This window comes from Muntiacus reevesi, chromosome 2 (genome assembly GCF_963930625.1).
Source record: "Muntiacus reevesi chromosome 2, mMunRee1.1, whole genome shotgun sequence".
Classification (NCBI taxonomy): domain Eukaryota; kingdom Metazoa; phylum Chordata; class Mammalia; order Artiodactyla; family Cervidae; genus Muntiacus; species Muntiacus reevesi.
Window position 1 is genome coordinate 198,623,806 of NC_089250.1, and position 19,908 is coordinate 198,643,713.

Sequence of the window (19,908 nt, forward strand, 5' to 3'; positions counted from 1 at the left end):
ACTAAGGATGAAACTCAAGCTCTTATGGTCAGATCCATCTTCTTCCAATTCTCTGGCCTCATCTTTTCTCTTTCCTTTTCTTTTTTTCTTCCCTTTCTTCACCTCCCCCTTTTTTTCTCTTCTTCTTCCTTAGCTGCAAGTTTTCCATCATTGGTTGAAACATGGACAAAATTTCAGTTTATTCAGGCAATGCCCTTGATTTATTTTATATGCTGTAACTTAATTATCAAAAAGTGGTATGGCAGGATTCTCACTGAGAATGTATTAAAGTAATCCTTTATAAAATTTGAGGAGGAAGACTTAGGTGTGAATCCCAGTTCTATTAGTTGCTAGCTGTGTGTCTGTGGAGAAGCTAGTCTGTCCTCCCAGCCCTACAACAGGAGTGATAATACCTTCCTCACAGGATTGTTGTGGTGCTTATGTGAAATAATACATGTTGTTGCTGGAGGTATTGTGGGTTCAGTTGCAGACCAGTGCAATAAAGCAAATATGGCACTAAGGCAAATGACAAATTTCTTGTTTTTCCAATGCATATAAAAGTTATGTTTATACTATACTGTAGTTTTTCAAGTATGCAATAGCATTGCGTCTAAAAATGTACATACCTTAATTTAAAAATTCCTTCTTGCTAATGAAAGTGAAATGTCCAAACAACTACAATAGTAACATCAGAGATCATTGATTACAGATCACTGTAACAAATAGAATAGTAATGATGACCTTTGATATATGGCAAGAATTATCAAAATGTGACTCAGAGGCAGAAAGTGAAAAAATCCTGTTGGAAAAACAGACTTGTTCAATGGAGGTTTATGACAACTGTGCATTATCAGATGATGGTCAGCATTTTATAGATTGTTTCTGTTCTTGTCTATTTAGGCTCAAGGAGGACTTAATAGTCAGAAAGGTCCTTGATACTTGTACACATATACATAGTGTGTATACACATACATATACACATACAAGTAATTGGTGTGTGATGTAGACTTATGCTACTTTTTCTGTTCCAGGTCACCCCTTTCCTCCATGGTCTTTGGCATCAATGCTTTATTTACCAAACCTGCTCAGTCTTTAGCTCCCATGGTGATACTCTCAAGGCTAAACCAGTTTGGATACGGAAAACCAAACAAAAGGTGGAGTAAAAAAACACTTTGGAATAATGTAATAGAAATATGAATGCAAACTCAACCTTTTACATTGATGACTGGGTGATATCTCAGACTTTGGACAGTATAAGTCATTAACTTACAGGTTGTGAGTAAACTATAATAAAAAATATTAATGTCAAACAACCTTCAGTAGGAATACCTTTGAAGTGAAGTGAAGTGAAAGTTGCTCAGTCGTGTCTGATGGGACCCCATGGACTATACAGTCCATGGAATTCTCCAGGCCAGAATACCGGAGTGGGTAGCCTAGCCCTTCTCCAGCGGATCTTCCTGACCCAGGAATCGAACTGGGGTCTCCTGCAGTGCAGGTGGATTCTTTACCAATTGAACTATCATGGAAGCCTTTAAGGGTATTCTTTAAATTATGTATGCTACAAATGTCTACATAATTCACACTAAGCTGCATACGGATTGCTTTTCTATATCATTCACTCATTTATCATTTCATTCCACAAATGTTTCTGAGGGCCTGCTGTTATCTGCCAGGTTCAAAGGTGCTGGGGATACAAGATAAATAAGGAGTCTCCATGGAGCCCCACAGCTTGCAAAACACTATCTAAGGCCCCAGCAACCTTTGGTGGTAACGGGACACTGTGGCAATGCAGGGAAGAGGTTCCTACCTACTTCTGTCTGCTTAAGTCAGGGAGCCCTTTGCAAAAGAAAAGTTTCTTGAGCTGAATTTTGGAGGTTGAGTGCATTTTCTCTTCTGAACCTGGAGGAATGTCATTCCAGGCAGAGAAAACAGTGTGGTAAATGTCTGGAAGCATGAGAGAACGCTCATGAAGGTATTCATGTATTCAGTTGACAAACATTGTCCAGAACCTGCCACATCCTAGGCTCCGTGATAAGGCAGTGAACAGCAGGGAACAAAAACAACAGAAGCCTCTGCCCTCACAGAACTTATGTTCTAGCGTGAGGGAGGCAGACAAGAATTTAGCTAAGTAAAATACACAGTGTGTTAGTTGGTAAGAAATCCTCTGGCGAAAAATAAAACAAGAAGGATGGGAAGGCTTGGGGAAATCTGCGTTTTTACATAAGGTGATGGGGAAGTCTCACTACTAAGCAGGTGACATTTGAATAAAGACCTGAAGGAAGGTGGGAGGGAAGCAGGGTGCTCTCGGGTAGGAGTCGGGTAGGAGTGTTCCCGGCAGAAAGAACAGTGAGTGCAGAAGCACTGAAGTGTGGCAGGTCTGGCACTCGGTCTGATGAGGAGGCTCCCTGTGTGGCTGGAGCAGAGTGAGCAGGTGGAGACCAAACCCACTGGTCCTTGCAGCCTTTCTTTATTGCTCTGGTTTCACTGCGAGGTAAATGGTGATGGTGAGGTAGCGGAGGATTTATTCATTTGTTTATCTGACATTTTTTAGAGCAGTTTTTAAAAAAGGATTCTTTATTATTATTGGGCTTCCCTGATGGCTCAGAGGGTAAAGCGTCTGCCCACAACGCGGGAGACCTGGGTTCAATCCCTGGGTTGGGAAGATCCCTTGGAGGAGGAAATGGCAACGCACCCATTCCAGTATTCTTGTCTGGAGAATCCCATGGATGGAGGAGCCTGGGAGGCTACAGTCCACGGGGTCACAAAGAGTCGGACATGACTGAGCAACTTCACTTTTCACTTTGCTTATTATTATTGTTGGCTGCGCTGGCTCTTCTTTGCTTTTCTTTGGTCTTTCTCTAGCTGCAGTGAGCGTGGGCTACCATTCCTTGTAGTAGACAGGCTTCTCACTGTGGTGGCTTCTCTGGTTGAGGAGCACAGGCCCTAGGCTGCTCCGGCTTCTGCCGTTGCCACATGTGGGCTCTGGGGCTCATCAGCTTCAGTGGTTGTGGCTCACAGACTCTGGAGCATTGGTTTAGTAGTTGTGGAGCACAGGCTTAGTTGCTGCTTGGTATGTGAAATCTTCCCAGACCAGGAGTCGATTCCGAGTCCCCTGCATTGGCAGGCAGATTCTTGTCCTCTGCACCACCACGGAAGTCCTAGAGCAGTTTTAGGGTCACAACAACATTGGGCAGAAAGTACACAGAGTTCCTATAAATTCTCTGCCCTCCCACACTTTCAGCATTCCCAGCCGGAGTGGCACGTAATCCATGAGCCTACATCCTTATCACCAAGGTCCATAGTTTACATTAGAGTTTGTGCTTGGCGTTACACACTCTATGGATTTTGACAAGTAACCCATAGAATAATGATATATGGACAATGACATGTGTCCACCACTCCAGTATCATACAGAATAGTTTTACTGCCCTAAAAATCCTCTATGTTCTGTATATCAGTCCCTCCTTCCCCCCAGCACTGATAGCTACTGATCTTTTGACTGTCTCCATAGTTTTGCCTTTTTCAGAATGTCATACAGTTGGGATCATACTTTTCATACTGGCTTCTTTCACTTAGTAGTACACATTTAAGATCCCTCCATTTCTTTTCATGGTTTGACAGCTGATTGAACCTGGGTCTTCTGTATTGCAGGCAGATTTTTTTACTGCCCGAGCCACCAGGGAAGCCTTAATTTCTTTTTAGCACTGAATAAATATCCCATTGTGTAGATGTACCCTAGCTTGTTTATTCATTCACCTACTGAAAGACATCTTGGTTGCTTCCAGGTTTTGGCAGTTATGAAGAAAGCAGCTATGAACAGCATGTGCAGGTTTTTGTGTGGACATAAGTTTTCACCTCCTTTGGGTAAAGACCAAGGAACACAATTGCTGGATAATATTATAAACATATGTTTCATTTTCTAAGAAACTGCCAACCTGTTTTCCAAAGTGACTATACCATTTTAATTTCTCACTGGCAAAGAAATGGGAGTTTTTGTTTCTCCACATCCTTATCAACATTTGGTATTGTCAGTGTTCTGGATTTTGGCCATTCCAATAGGTGTATAGTGGTATCTCATTTTAACCTGCAATTCTCTAATGACGTATTACCCGGAACATCTTTTCACATGGTTGCCAACTGTATGTCTTTGGTGTCTTTTGCCCATATTTAAATCAGGTAACAACCTGATTAAGTCAGGTAACAACTTATTGCTAAGTTTTAAGATCTCTTTGTACATTTTGGATATCAGTCCTTTGTTTGATATGCCTTTTGCAGATATTTTCTCCCATGTATGACCTGTCTTCTCGTTCTCTTGACAGTGTCTTTGGCAGACCAGAAGTTTTTACTTTAAATGAAATCCAGCCTATCAATGATTCTTTCATGTACTGTGCCTTTCATGATGTATCTAAAAAGTCATTGCCACCTAGATTTTCTTTTCTTTCTTTTAGGAATTTATAGTTTTGCATTTTACATTTACTCCTGTGATCCATTCTGTGTTAATTTTTGTAAAAGGTAAAAGATCTATATCTAGGTTAGTTTTTGGCATAAAGATGTCTAATTGTTCTAATATCATTTGTTGAAAAGAATACCTGCTCCTCATTTTATTGCCTTTGCTCCTTTGTCAAAGATCAATTGATTGTATTTATGTGGGACTATTTCTGGCCTCTCCATTCTACTCCACTGATCTGATTGTCTGCTCTTCTGTCAATATCACAGTGTATTTTTTCTCTCCCAGTTTTACTGAAATATAATTGACATAGAGCACTGAATAAGTTTAAGGTGAAAAGCATGATTTGTCTTACATACAACAGGAAATGATTGTCACAAGTTTCGTGAATGTCCATCATCTCAGATATTGATAGACACAACACAGTGTCTTATTACTTTAGATTTATAGTAATGATGTCAAGTAATATCAATCCATTGACTTTATTCCTTTTCAGTATTGCATTGGCTATTTTTCATCTTTTTCGTATAAAACTTATGATCAGTTTGTTGATACCCACAAAATAACCTTCTGGAATTTTGTTACAGCTTGTGTTGATCAAGTTAGGAAGAACTAACATCTTGACAGTGCTGAATTTTCCTATCCATGAACATGGAATATCTCTGTTTATTTAGTTTATCTTTGATTTCTTTCATATCTTGTTAGATTTGTATCTAAGTGTTTCATTTGGGGGGTGCTAATGTAAATGGTATAATACTTTTAGGTTTAAGTTTCTTTGCTGGTGTGAAAGTGAAAAGTGAACGTGTTAGCCACTCAGTAGAGTCTGACTCTTTGTGACCCCATGTAATGTAGTCCACCAGGATCCTCTGTCCATGGAATTCTCCAGGCAAGGACACTGGAGTGGGTTTGCGTTTACTTCTCCAGGGGATCTACCCAACTGAGGGTTTGAACCCAGGTCTCCTGCATTGCAGGCAGATTCTTTACCTGAACCACCAGGGAAGCAGGAAAGCAACTGACTTTTGTATGTTAACCTTTTAACCTGCAACCTTGCTATAAATGCTCCTTAGTTTCAGAGGTTGCTTTTTTGTTTTTAGTTGTTGGTTCTTTTGGATTTTCTACAGACAGGAATTGATTTTTTAAAGTTTTCCTTATACCTCTCGTATCTCTATTATAAATATTTTCAAATATACAAAAAGGTTGACAAAGTTGTACAGTGAAAACATATACTCACCACCTAAATTCAACTATATCTTACTATATTGATTTTAGCACATATAGATAAAAGTATCCATCCTTCTGTCTATATATATCAGGTCATTTTGTTTTTCTTCAGAACATTTTTTAAAATTTATTTATTTTTTAATTGAAGGATAATTGCTTCACAGAATTTTGCTGTTTTCTGTCAAACCTCAACATGAATCAGCCATAGGTATACATATATCCCCTACCTTTTGAACATACCCCCTATCTCCCGCCCCTGTTTTTCTTCATAACTTTTTATTATGAAAAATTTTAAACACAAATTGAAAGAAAAATTTTGAGAAAATCCAGGCACCCACTCCTTAGATTCAACAGTTTTGAAACTGTGCCCTATCAGCTTTATCTGTGTTTATGTGTATATAATAGGTATTTCTGGAGAAAGGCATGGCAACCCTCTCCAGTATTATTGCCTGGAGAATCCAATAGACAGAGGAACCTCGCAGGTTATAGTCCATAGGATTGCATAGAGTCGGACACAACTAAAGCGATTTAGCATCCATGTTTACATGCATAATATGTATTTGGTTAAGTTGCAAATAGAGTAGCATGTCATGTATCTTCTAGATTATGTACATCTTATAGTTTAGCTTAAATGTCCTAAAAATAAAAGCATCTTGCTTGAAGAGTTTTGAGCACCGTAATGACCTGATTGGACTTATGTTTTAATAGCATCTTTCTGGCTGCTGTGAGAAATAGATGAATGAGAGCAGTAAGACGTGGGAAACCTGCAGTTTAGTAACACATGATATATTGTTGTGCTTGATGGCGAGGGAGGTGAGACTGGAAAGGTCAGGGGTTGATGCTGCATTTAAATTTTCTCAGTCATATTCATCAGCGTGTCCCAAATGTGATGACTTTTAAACTTTGGTTATGTGAGTCCTCTATGTACTATTATTTACTTAACATTTTTCTTTAAATTTATTTTAAATCATAAACTTAAAAATCATCAGCAAAAGGATATATGATATACATGTAAAACTGAATCATTTTGCTATATACCTGAAACTAACACAACATTGTAAGTCAGCTATACTTGAATACAAATTAAATTAAATTACTTAAAAAGTATCCATGGAATCATTCATTTGGTGGGTTTCACTTTCCTAACAAATTTAAATACTTGGAAAGAACTATTGTGTATCATCTGAAGATTATCACAGGTACTGCCAGGAGTACAGACACCCTACTTTGGGGAAGATACTGTAGGTAAGGGAAGTCACTGAAGATTTTTAAACCTGGGCAAGACATAATCTGAATTTTGTTTTAAAGTATTCTATAAAGGACTAGAGGGGGGAGGGAATCAGACCTTAGTTACCAGTCACCTACTATAGAAAAAGTGCTCAGGATACAAAGATGAATAGGTTGCTGCCACTAAGGAGCCTACAGTCTAGTAAAGGTGATAGATTATGAGAACAGGCAATTTCAGAACAGAGTGGTAGGTGCCATAATTAGACGTACATGCCGCGTGTAAGAGTGGCTAAAATGTGGATGTGATAGACACTGCTTCAGAAACCAAGTCCGGGAAGACTGTACACAGGAAAAGATGCCTCAGTCATTTCAGAGGAGACAGTAATACTATAATGAAGACGTTAATATTACAAATGAAGACTGGAAGTAACCAGGGAAGAGAATGAATATTGCAAAGCATGGACATGTGAAATGATGGGACATTCATTCAACAAATATTTACTGAACACTTGCCTGTTTACCAGCTCCTTTGCTGAGCCCAAAGAACAAAGAGACGAGATGCAGACCCTTCTCTGAGAAAGCTCACAGTTAATGATAGTGAAAATCATAATGCTATGTGTTAGGTGTTATCGATATAAGTGTGCGATGCTGTGGAAGAACACATTATCTGAGCACATAATTCAGACTGGGTAGCAAAGAGATGATCTCAGATGAAATGTGAAAATGTAGCAGGAGTCTGCATAGGTACAGAGAGATCGTGTGACAGGCTTGGAGGAACTGCACATGGTTCAGTGGAGTTTGAGAAGTGTGGATTTGATCCTTAAAAGAATGAAATATTATTGTTAAACCAAGGGGTAATAACGTTATACTTGCCTTTGAATAAATCACCCTGGAGATGTGGAGAATGGTTTGAAGTGAGGTTAGCCAAATCCTAGAGAAAGAATAATTTGAAGGCCAGAGTTGGTTTTATATGAGAAATGCTGATGAGGGCCTGAGCTAAAGCACTGTCACTTGGAAGGTGAGGAGAAGCCTGACCCAAGAGAGATTAGGGCATCAGAATCAACAGAATTTAATGATCCTTGAATTTGGAGGCATGACTGATAATTAGGTAACTGTGTATTAAACAATGAGTGGCGTATATGAAAGAATTGAATGTGGACTGTTCTGGAACACATTTTTTGGTAGAACTTGAAGAAACTCTCAGTCTCAGCTTCTCCGTCAAGCAAGTGAATGTTTTCCACCTGCAGTAGGGAGGCTGCTTGAAATCCCAGTAGCATTAAAAGCCTCAAACCATGTTGCAGAAGAAATCCATGGTGACTATTAATAAAAGGGGAGAGGAATAGACTCTGGGGTAGAAAGGACTCAAAGCTCATTTGCTGGTGGATGTGAGCGCAATGGAGAGAAAAAGAGTGCACTTTCCTTGTGTTCCTCCAAATTTTCTTTGAGAAACACAAGCTCTAAAGCAATGGTTCTCAACCATGTTGCACACTGGAATCACTTGGAGCTTGAAAAAGTCCTGATACCCAGGTCACACCTTTGACCAGTGACCTTGGACTCTCTGGGGATGAGATCTGGGCATCCGTACTTGTAAAAGCTCCCTTGTTTGTTCTAGTGTGCAGTCGATATGGAGGACCTGTAGACCGACTTCCTTGAAAACAGGCCCTGGAGACTAATTCTTGTTGACGCAGGCATAGATATGTTGACAACCAGACACGTTGGCAGTCTAGTCTTGTGATATCATAAGCATTTTTTAGAGTTATAAACTTGTTCAGGGCACTTAAGTATCATTTATCTTTGATAATTTGACGTTTGGCATTTCGTGGCCTCACATAGTTATTGCCAATCTGAAAGTGTCCAACTGAAGTCCAGAGGCAACTGTATGCTTAGCAGGAAATGGGCTGATGATCAGAGAGCGCTATAAAAGTCACCAGTGTGACAAAGTTAGCAAAAATGTCTGTTTAAAGTAAATTTCCTACTTGCAAGTGAGTTTTCTACTATCTGATTAATATTTTACTCTTACAATATACAGAACTCTTTGGTTCAGGGATATTATTCTCTCAACAGTGACTTTTGAAAGATGGTCGGTGACTCTTTGTTATAGTTAGGGAAATGTTTGTTCTGCAGGGGGTAGATTGTTTTTCTAAGTATAGTAAATCTATGCAGTCCCTGTAAATGTAATGGTTCAACTTATTACTATTGGAGATTCATAAGAGAGGTACTTAGGCAAGAAAAGCAACATGTATTCTCTTCTAATTATAGGGGATAAGGTATTTCATGCAGTAATATTAGAAATTGATTGCCTAATTAGTTTATACATGCAGTTTCTATTTAAAAATTGCGAGAAAGTCCACACTTTTCATACAAGATAAACAACAGTGAAATTCTAGTGTATTATAGAAAAAGGACTACTCTGTCCATTTGGTCAGTTAATTATGCTTGCCTGCTTTTATCAGCAAACATTTGCAGGGTACCTCCTAGATGTTAGCACTGAGCTGGAAGCCGAGATAAAGGAGTCGTACGACATGCTGCCTTTTCGCCTTTTAGTAGTTCACGTGGTGTTAGTGGGGGAGGCGGGGGGGAGGCGGACCGGAAAGTCCAGGGCAGTGAGCCAAGTCCAAGGTTACGAGGAGTACATAGTGCAGGAAAAGCACAGACTTGGCCCTCGGTGGCTTGGCACTGGGTTGATTGCATGTGGTGGCACTGTCTTTGTAGCCCTGGCCAAATTCCTGCCTCTTGCTGCATATTCTGCTATAGAAACACATTTTTCCAATGGTCAAAGTCTGTCAATTTCTTTGCTGAATTACAGTTTGTCATCTGTAAAGACTTTACAGGAAATGTAAATAAAATCCTTTACATACCCAAATAGAGTCTTCTAGATCAATCTGCCATACATACAAGTATGTTTTTAAATATTATATATGCAGCCTTCCTTTTTCTTGTCTTTTGTTCTGGAAGTCTCCCAATAGATACTTCCCAAATTATACTTGCAACAAAAGTTTAGGAGATGACTTTTCTCCTAATAACAGAGTAAACAGTATTGTCTTCAACTCTAGCAAAGAAGCAGAACCAAGATGAATTGCTTCAGGGTGAATATCTGACCGAAGAATAACCTCAACTCTTGCTTTTTTTTAAAAGCAAATTTTAATTGCTGGAAAATTGCTTTACAATGTTGTGATGGTTTCTGTCATAAAACAGTGCAAATCAGCCATAATTATACATATGTCACCTCCCTCTTGAGCCTCCCTCCCCTCCCACCAACCTACCCTTGGATCATCAGAAAGCACCTGGGCTCCCTGTGTAGCAGCTTCTCACAAGCTATCTGTTTTACACATGGGAGTGTATGTCTATGGGGCTTCCCTGGTGGCTCAGATGGTAAAGCGTCTGCCTACAGTGTGGGAGACCCGGGTTCAATCCCTGGGTCGGGAAGATTTCCCTGGAGAAGGAAATAGCAACCCACTCCAGTATTCATGCCTGGAAAATCATGTGTGGGGGCTACAGTCCGTGGCAAAGAGTCGGACGCGACTGAACGACTTCACTTCACTTTAGTGTATATATGTCTATGCTACTTTCTCCTCTGGTCTCACTCTCTCCTTCCCCCACTTTGGCCACAAGTCTATTCTGCATATCTGCGTCTCAACCCTATGTTTTTTAAGTAACAAAAGCATTCTTGGTATTTAACTATATGTAGTTAATCATTGGAATAAATTTTAAAACTGTTTTTTGAAAACAAGTTCTTGCCATAGAGATTTACCATAGCAACAGCCTGGAGATCCTTAGGCAAGAATCTCTCCTGACTTCTGTTTCACAGTAGGATGAAATCAGTAGTTTTATTTAGTGTTAAAGATTAATTTACCTAGGCTAGAAATGAACTAGTCTTATGTATTATACTTGGTTCTGGTGGATTTTGTTCTCTCAAAGTATCAAAACTGTGTTATACTGTCGATTCTGTTGTAGTTATGACATGCTTATTGTGAATTTCTTTATTAAAGTTTTACATATTTTTGCTTTATGAGGCTATTGGTGAACCATAGAGGACTGAAAAGGAAAAAAATAACCCTTTCTCTGAGGAGTTCATGCATCCTGCTATAGGATCACAAGGCGAGATAGAAATACTCAGCAATTTAGAACTCTCCATGTATTCAGAGCCTCAAATTTTGTACTCAGCAATTTAGAACTCTCCATGTATTCAGAGCCTCAAATTTTGTACTTGGTGAGACATGACTTTCACCGTCCTCATCACTGTCTGTTTGGGAACAAAAGATTGAAATATACACAAAATATCTTACAGTTGTGGATGTGAACCGTGTACATATAAGTTCAGGTGGCTCAGTGGTAAAGAATCCACCTGGCAATGTAGGAGCCGCAGGAGATATGGGCTCGATCCCTGGGTTGGGAAGATCCCATGAAAAAGGAAATAGCAACCCACTCCAGTATTCTTGCTAGGATAATCCCGTGGACAGAGGAGCCTGGTGGGCTACAGTCCGTGGGGTCGCAAAGAGTCAGACATGACTGAACATGCACGCACATGTAAGTATGTACGTTCGTTGGGGTTGCTAGAATGAATATTGGGATAATCAGTCTTTTTTTTAGAATGTGAGAAATGGTTATTTATTTATTTGGCTGCACCAGGTATTACTTGCTACACACGGGATCTTTGAAGCAGCATGTGGGAACACTTTTTACTTGCAGCATGTGAACTCTTAGTTGCAGCATATGGAATCTAGTTCCCTTACCCGGGGTCACACCTGGGCCCCCTGCATTGAGAGTGCAGAGTCTTAGCCACTGGACCACCAGGGAAGTCCTGGGATAATCAGTTTTTAACAAGATTCTTGTAGTAAGTCCATATTCCAAGTGTGATGAACATATGAGCATGTGTAGCATTCTAAATTATTAGTAATATTTTGCCCCAAAGATTCTAATTAAAGCTGAATAACTATTAATAGTGTCAGAAATGAGGCTGTGATGTGAAAATTTGTGTGTAGGAAATTCTATCTGGAATTTCATAGGACCATAATAACACATATCCTGTGTTTTGCCACGGAATTATCAATGTTGTGTTGATTTCTTCCCTGTGGCTCACTTCTCTTCCTCTGTAAATAGGGTCATAATGTTTCATTGCAAAGGGGCTGCCTGAGGACAAGATTATGTCCTAAGGAGGATATAACCAACACTAAAGAGTTTTCTTTGGAGAAATATTATGATCTTATTTTTTTCCATTTAGTCTTTACAGTTGGAAATGTTAACAATAGCCTCCAATCTCTGGCAAAGAAAAACAGGTGTATTGGAAGTTAAATCCTTACAGTTCCATGTCAGCAGTGTGATTTACTCTAGAACACACAAGCTCAGTAGCTGCAGCACGCTGGCTTCTCTAGTTGCAGTGCACGGGCTTAGTTGCCCCATGGCATGTGGGATCTTAGTTCCCCAACCAGGGACTGAACCTGCGTCCCTCGCATTGGAAGGCAGATTCTTAACTACTGGACCACTAGGGAAGTCCTTATCGAGCTATTCTTGCTTGCTCTTGATATTTGCTGTAGACAGTTGCCTCTTCACAAGAGTTTCTGAATTCATTTCTGCAGAGAGTATATGACTTTCTCCTTCAAAAATGAGGATTTTTTTCCCCTTCTAATAAATTTATATTATAAATACCTTTTTTTTTCCCCCTTGGAGAGAGTTTTAGTTTAAATCTATATAAAAATCTCAGCTCCAAACAGCTGTGGAATGTTGGGTGATGTAATAAACCTGGCTAAGCCTTAGTGTCTTCTTCAGGGTTATTGTGAAAATCAGTAGCAACGAGAGAAAAATGTCAAACAGGGCCTGGCACATCAAAAGTCTGCCCTACGTGTTATGGCACCACTTTTCTTACAAGGGGCTCATCAGGCTGACCCTGTGGGTGTGCTAAGTCGCTTCAGCTGTGTCCGACTCTTTGCGACCCTATGAATCACCCTAGAAAGGAGAAATTTCTTCTTGCGGTAGTAATAGCTCATGTGGACTCAGGTATTCTGGACGCTAATTCAAAGGAGGCCGTATGGCCACAGAACCCATATCTAGGTTTCTTTGGTCTTTTCCATCCTGGGCTCCTATTTCTCTGCAGGAGTGCTCACAATACTGCTTTTGACACCAACTTCTTTGACAAGAGATGTCTATTTCTACAATACTAGCCATCAACATATTTCATTGATCCAAGTAGGAAGCAACATTACTAATTTTATACATCTTTGAGCTTATATTGATAGCAGAAAAGGAGAGTGGAAAGGAGGCCAACTTTGCTTTAGTTTTCAGATGTGGAAGAGCCCCAGTGTGATAGGTTTGGAGGTGACAGGATTATTTTTGTGGACCCCTTTACCTATAGAGCTGAATTTACAAATTATTTAGCAAGGTAAGCTAAGCTAAGAAAGTAAGCTAAGAAAATAAGCTAAGAGAATGAAGAAAAAGATACTAAACAGCAATATTTTAGAATGTAATAAGCTGCAGGTAGATATTTTTCTTTTAAAAGTAGGGCATTGTGAGAGAAAATTGGGTGCAAACATTTTTCCATAAGCAAAGGTTCTTATTATAAGATAAAATTAAATATATTTATCATCTCTTTGGCTCCACTAGAACATAAACTTTGTTGAAGGTAGGAATCATTGTTGATTTATTTACTCTACATTGTAAGAACCTAAATCAGTAAGTTGGCAATAAATATTTGAGTGAATGAATTTATAAGCAGAGCTTCGGCATTATTTTTCTACCAGAGGTTCATTTTAAAATGTTATTAAGTCTGGAATTGACATTCTGAAAGCATGAAAAGGACAACTGGTCACTCTGTTGCTGTTTAGTCACTAAGTCATGTCTGACTCTTTGCAAGCCCATAAACTGCAGCATGCCAGGCTTCTCTGTCCATCACTATCTCCCAGAGTTTGCTCAAACTCATGTCCATTGAGTCAGTGATGCCATCCAATCATCTCATCCTCTGTTGACCCCTTCTCCTCCTGCCCTCAATCTTTCCCAGCAGCAGGGTCTTTTCCAATGAGTCAGCTCTTTGCATCAGGTGGCCAAAGTACTGGAGCTTCAGCTTCAGCATCAGTCCTTCTAATGAATATTCAGGGTTGATTTCCTTTAGGATTTACTGGTTTGATCTCTTTCTCAAGAGTCTTCTCCAGCACTACCATTTGAAAGTATCAGTTCTTCGGCACTCAGCCTTCTTTATGGTCCAACTCTCACGTCCGTACATGACTACTGAAAAAGCCATAGCTTTGACTATACAGACTGCTGTTGGAAAAGTGATGTCTCTGTTTTTAATACACTGTCTAGGTTTCCTTAGTAGCTCAGTTGATAAAGAATCTGCCTTCAATACAGAAGACCCGGGTTCATTCCCTGGGTCAGGAAGATCCTCTGGAGAAGGAAATGGCAACCCACTCCAGTATTCTTGCCTGGAGAATTCCATGGACAGAGAGGAGCCTGGTGGGCTACAGTCCATGGGGTGGCAAAGAGTCAGACATGACTGTGCAACTGATTTTCACTTTCAGGTTTGTCGTAGCTTTCCTTCCAAGGAGCAAGTGTCTTTTAATTTCATGGCTGCAGTCACTGTCTGCAGTCGCTGTCAGCCTTCTTTGGAGTCCAGGAAAATAAAATTTGTCTCTGTTTCAACTTTTTCCCCTTCTATTTGCCATGAAGTGATGGGACCAGATGTCATGATCTTAGTGTTTTGAATGCTGAGTTTTAAGCCAGCTTTTCCCCTCTCCTCTTTCACTTTCATCAAGAGGCTCTTTCCTCCTCACTTTCTGCCATTAAAGTGCTATCATTGCATATCTGAGGTTGTTGTTATTTCTCTCAGCAACCTTGATTCCGGCTTGTGATTCATCCAGGCTGGTATTTCGAATGATAAACTCTGCATATATGTTAAATAAGCAGGGTGACAATATAGTCTTGACATCCTCCTTTCCCAATTTTGGGCCAGTCCATTGTTCCAAATCTGGTTGTTTCTTGTCCTGCATACAGGTTTCTCAGGAGACAGGTAAGGTGGCCTGATATTCCCATCTCTTTAAGAATTTTCCACAGTTTGTTGTGATCCACACAGTCAAAGGCTTTAGCATAGTCAGTGAAGCAAGAGTAGATATTTTTCTGGAATTCCCTTGCTTTCTCTTGGCAATTTGATCTCTGGTTCCTCTGCCTTTTCTAAATCCAGCTTGAACATCTGAAGTTCTTGGCTCACATACTGTTGAAGCCTAGCTTGGAGGATTCTGAGCATTACCTTGCTAGCGTGTGAAATGAGCCCAGTTGTATGGTAGTTTGAACATCCTTTGGCATTGTCCTTCCTTGGGGTTGGAATGAAAACGGATCTTTTCCAGTCTTGTGGCCACTGCTGTGTTTTCCAAGTTTGCTGGCATTTTGAGGACAGCAGTTTAACAGCATCATCATTTAGGATTTGAAATAGTTCAGCTAGAATTCCATAATGTCCACCGGCTGTGTTCGTGGTAATGCTTCTTAAAGACCCACTTGACTTCACATTCGAGGCTATCTGGACTCTAGATGAATGACCACACCATTGTGGTTATCCAGGTCATTAAAACCTTTTTTGTATAGTTCTGTGTATTCTTGCCACCTCTTCTTAATCTCTTCCTCGTCTGTTAGGTCCTCACTGTTTCCATCCTTTATGGAGCTTATCTTTGCATGAAATATTTCCTTGGTATCTCCAATTTTCTTGAAGAGATCTCTTTTTCTCCCCATTCTATTGTTTCCCTCTATTTATTTTCATTGGCATAAGAAGCCCTTCTTATCTCTCCTTGCTATTCTCTAAGTTCATCCATATCCCAGTAGAGGGGATGCATTGTGAAAGAGGAAAAGAAATTCTCTAAATTATGGGCATCTCTCCCAGAGTAGAATAACATCTTAAAAGAAAAAGGAAATCTTAAGAAAAGAGCAGGAAGATCAAGGGAATTTTTGAAGAGCATCAAGTGATTCAGTGAAGTAGTATGGAGATGAAAATGGTTGCATCTTCAGTAATAATGGTGTCACCCATGAAAGCATTGGGGGTTAGACCACAACATGGTATTTATCGAACTGCCTTAGTCATTTAAATGTTCATTCTGCTGCCTTCCCTTGAACTTCCAGCCTAAAGCTCCCTCTCTGTAATGTTGTCAGCATGCTCACTGGAGACTTTGTGCCTGCGGATTATCACAGATGTTTTCTATGCCTCCTCTCACCCTGGAAAAAAAAGAGAGAAAGACAATTCTGTCTTTGAGATCAGAAATCTCCCAGAGAGAACCTGTATGAGCTGGAATCCAGTTTCTTGATATTTCTGAAACTGGAATCTGCTGTAACTAGAGAATGCATGACAATGGGCTCCTCAGATAAAAAGCACACAGGTGCCGCAGCCAACCAGAAACCGGTCTTTTCATGAAACGCTGGGCTTTGAGCACGTACTGTGCAATTCCTTGACTAGCAGTTCATGGTCATGGCTTTGTGGTGTTTTTGTCCTTTAAAGGTCTTGATTAGGCCACTTCCTTTCCTTTTCTGTGTGTTGAAGAAGTGTGTGATTTAGGCTGTGACAGAGTGGAACTTGGAGGGGGGTGTCTTCCCGGTGACTTCAGTGGTAAAGAATCTGCCTGCGAAGGCAGAAGATGCAAGTTCAATTCCTGGTTCTGGAAGATTCCCCTGGTGAAGCAAATGGCAATCCACTTCAATATTCTTGCTTGGGAAATCTTACAGCTAGAGGAGCCTGGCTGGCTATAGTCCATGGAGTTGAAAAGAGACGGACACGACTTAGTGACTGAACACCACCACAAACAAAGTGGAACTTGATTTTCCCTTACCTGTTGGCCTCTTGCACCCATTGTTGACCCGGTCCCCTGATCTGGTCTGTCTCGTTGTTCCAGTCAGTGAGTACTCAAAGGTGGGGAGAGAACCATCATGTGTCTACATACCTACAATGTCAAGTTCAAAAGTATAGTCATGACCCTGTCTTCTCATTGTCGAAATCTGTGATCAGCTCTTTCAAACCTCCTGTGTCTTTCTTAGTAAAGGCCAATTAGAAATCATTGAATCCCATCCCTATAGTGGTCAGAGGCCAAATTATGGTAAATTTGGACATAAGTGCCAATGGTAAAGATACAATTTTCAGGCCAGTTTAGCTGCAAGTGACAGAAACTCAATGGAAGTAAGCTCAAATGAAAAAGGAACTTTGCAGCTCATGTAACTGAAAAGTCAGACAGACCTGGGCTCTGTGTAGGTAGGACTCAAATGGTGTTAGGAATCTGTTTCTCTGCCTGTGACTTTCCCTCTGTGTTGAGTGCAAACTTTTACCACGTGGCAACAAGGTAACCCCAGGTTTACATGGGCCTACAGACTCAGATCCTAGAGGAAATATTTGTTCTCGTAGCACAGCAAAAGCTCCGAGCTGGACCCTGAAAGGCTTAGCATGAGTCACACGTCCATTCCTGAGACAGTAGCTATAGCCCAACTCTGACCACGTCTTGGTGTATGCCTGACATTGGGGTGGGAGCCTGGTAGTCGACATCCACTGAATCTTCAGGACTGAAACAGGCTTACTGTGGAAGAGGGCAGAAGATTTTTCTTAAAGGAACAAATGCTAGGAAGACAAAACACCATGTGCACCTAGAAATGAAGTTTTCCATCGATAGTTTGGGTGGAGCAGAAATGTACCTGCATCCTGACAGCATTCTTGGATCCTCAGTTACTTCTAGAAGCTACAGTCAGCATGTGTTGGCAAGTCCAGCTGATGGCCCATGCCTTTGTGATTGTCTCAGAGCCCAGAAAGTAACAGCAGGGGAGCAAAGAATGGGAAAGTCATAGTCATCAATTTTTGGATTGGGTAGGACTCAAGGTGAAGAGTGGTTTTGTGAAGCAGTAATTGGAAGCAAACGCAATCCAGTCCAGAGCACCCAAGACTTTCCTGCCTGTGGCCTTTAGAGGAGGAGGTAGCAATGCTCAGATATTTCCCCATGATTCTAGTCAGAGGTCTTCTAGTTAATATCTACTTATCCTTCAGGACTCAGCTCAAATCCCACTTACCTGGGAGAAACTTCTCCAGACTCTACCTGCAAACACTCTGGCTATGAGCTCCCATCTAAAGCATTGCTTTTTTCCATCTCAGCATTCTTTCTTCATATGTAGTCATGGGTAAGTCAATCTTACTTATGATGACTTGATTAAGGTCTACCTCCAGAACTGGGAGATGAGCTCCATGAAGCAGGAACTCTGTCAGTTTTGCCACCGCTGGATAACCAGTCCAACCCAGTGCCTAGCACATTAATAATCACACAATACCTATTTTTTAGATGAGTGAATGACACATAGGTTCTGGTCATAGCAACTGATTCTGGTATGAAGATGTAACAAAACAGCTCCTTTTCTTGTATCATATAGTTTGACCTTTCCACTTATCTCCTCAATTGGTTGAATTAACAAGGTGCTATTTTAGATAGCCCAAGTAACCAAAGAGAAGCTGCACCAGATAATCAGCCCTCAAATAACTAGGAGGCCTCTTTACCGTGTATGATTTAAATGAAAAAAAAAAAATGATCTACTAAATATAACGGAGAACCATAGTCATCTTGGGGTTAATGAAGTTCTTGTCGGAAAAAGTTCTGTCATTTCTTAATATTATCATTAAGCCTGGTTTGCTCTCATAATCTCAAATTGTGTAGAATGGAAGTCAGTTTAGTAATAACAATGAATGCCCAGCTCCTGCCTCTTTGTTTGAAACTCTCTGGATGGTGATTTCAAGACTAAAGTGTTATGAGTATGTAGACAAATATATGTATGCATTGTACCCACCTCCACCTCTGTCCTCCCGCGCCCGCTGTGGGGTCCTTCACTGTGGCCACAGCACTTCTCCCCAGGCATTGTGATCAAAGGAATACGTATCAGCCTCCCCTGGTATAACCAGCTGGGAGGTAGGGATTATTTACTTATTCAGTTATTTGAAAGACTCAAAATTATTTGATAAAATTTCATTTACTTTTTAAGTGGGCTCAGTAGATATCAAAACTTTTTGGAAACTTCTTGTTGTATAGCTTTGAGTTAATAAGAAAAGAAGCCACTGGAGAAAATAACTGTGTTTCAATATCTTTTTCCCTCTCAGTACAATCTTAGATCTTCATGACGCCATGTTTAATTTGATTTGCCTGGTCCCATTGGGCATTGCAGCAATTCAGATCCTGGTTTGGAGCCCCTTCTCCATCAGGAAGAAGACAGACTACACAGGGGTCTTCTAAGGGTAACCCCAGCCATTACAGGAGTCAAATGAACTTGAGTTGTTTGTTCTCATAAACTTTACATTATGCCAGAGGGCAAAACTGTTCTTTATAACCTCAGATTTGTTTAGAAAAAAATAAATAAACAAAAAGTCTATCAAATGTAGAAGTTTTTGACTCCATAATAAGAATGTTAAATATGGGGACTTCCCTGGTGGTCCAATGGCTAAGACTGTGCTCCCAATGCAGGGGGCCTGGGTTTGATCCCTGGTCAGGGAAGTAGATTCTATATACTGCAACTAAAAATTCCACATGCCACAACTAAAAAATTTTGCATGCCACAACTAAGACCCAGCATAGCCAAATAAATAAATATTTTTTTAAAAGAAGGTTAAATATGAATTAAGTTGGGCGTTTCCAAGTGGTTTCATAGCCTGAACACAACCTTTCACTCCTTACCCTTGAATTGCTATGTGAGTTGCTTTGGGTTTCCCAGAACTCACCTGACTGTGTGTGCCACTTTCTTTTATTTTTTTTTTAAAGCCCCATATTGCTTATTTGACTGATTTTATTAGTGATACATTACCCCCCCTTTTCATTAAGTAATACTTTATCACCATTGTCTATAGATTCCCTGTGATTAATAGTCATCAGATTTGGGAAACTCAGGGACCAGGATAAGAGGATTCATATAGTCCAGATTTATGTGGTTCACTGTCTTGGTTGCAGAGCTTTTGGTTGTGAAGAAGCAGGAATTTCAATTTCAGCTGTCTTAAAGAGAGGTTTCTGGTAAGGATGCAGTAGATAAATTCATGGGCATCTGGGACAGGAAATAAA

General features: G+C 40.2%; 1 protein-coding gene across 1 annotated transcript in view; it reads left to right on the forward strand.

Annotated features, from left to right (window-relative positions):
* Positions 1-19,092, forward strand: part of LOC136157381 (transmembrane protein 180-like) — a 39,410-nt gene extending 20,318 nt beyond the window's left edge. Inside the window, exons 6-7 of the mRNA XM_065919289.1 lie at positions 1,011-1,133; positions 18,960-19,092. Of these exons, the coding sequence (XP_065775361.1) occupies positions 1,011-1,133; positions 18,960-19,092 (256 nt within the window). The remainder of the gene's footprint in view (positions 1-1,010; positions 1,134-18,959) is intronic.
* Positions 19,093-19,908: the final 816 nt, after the last annotated feature.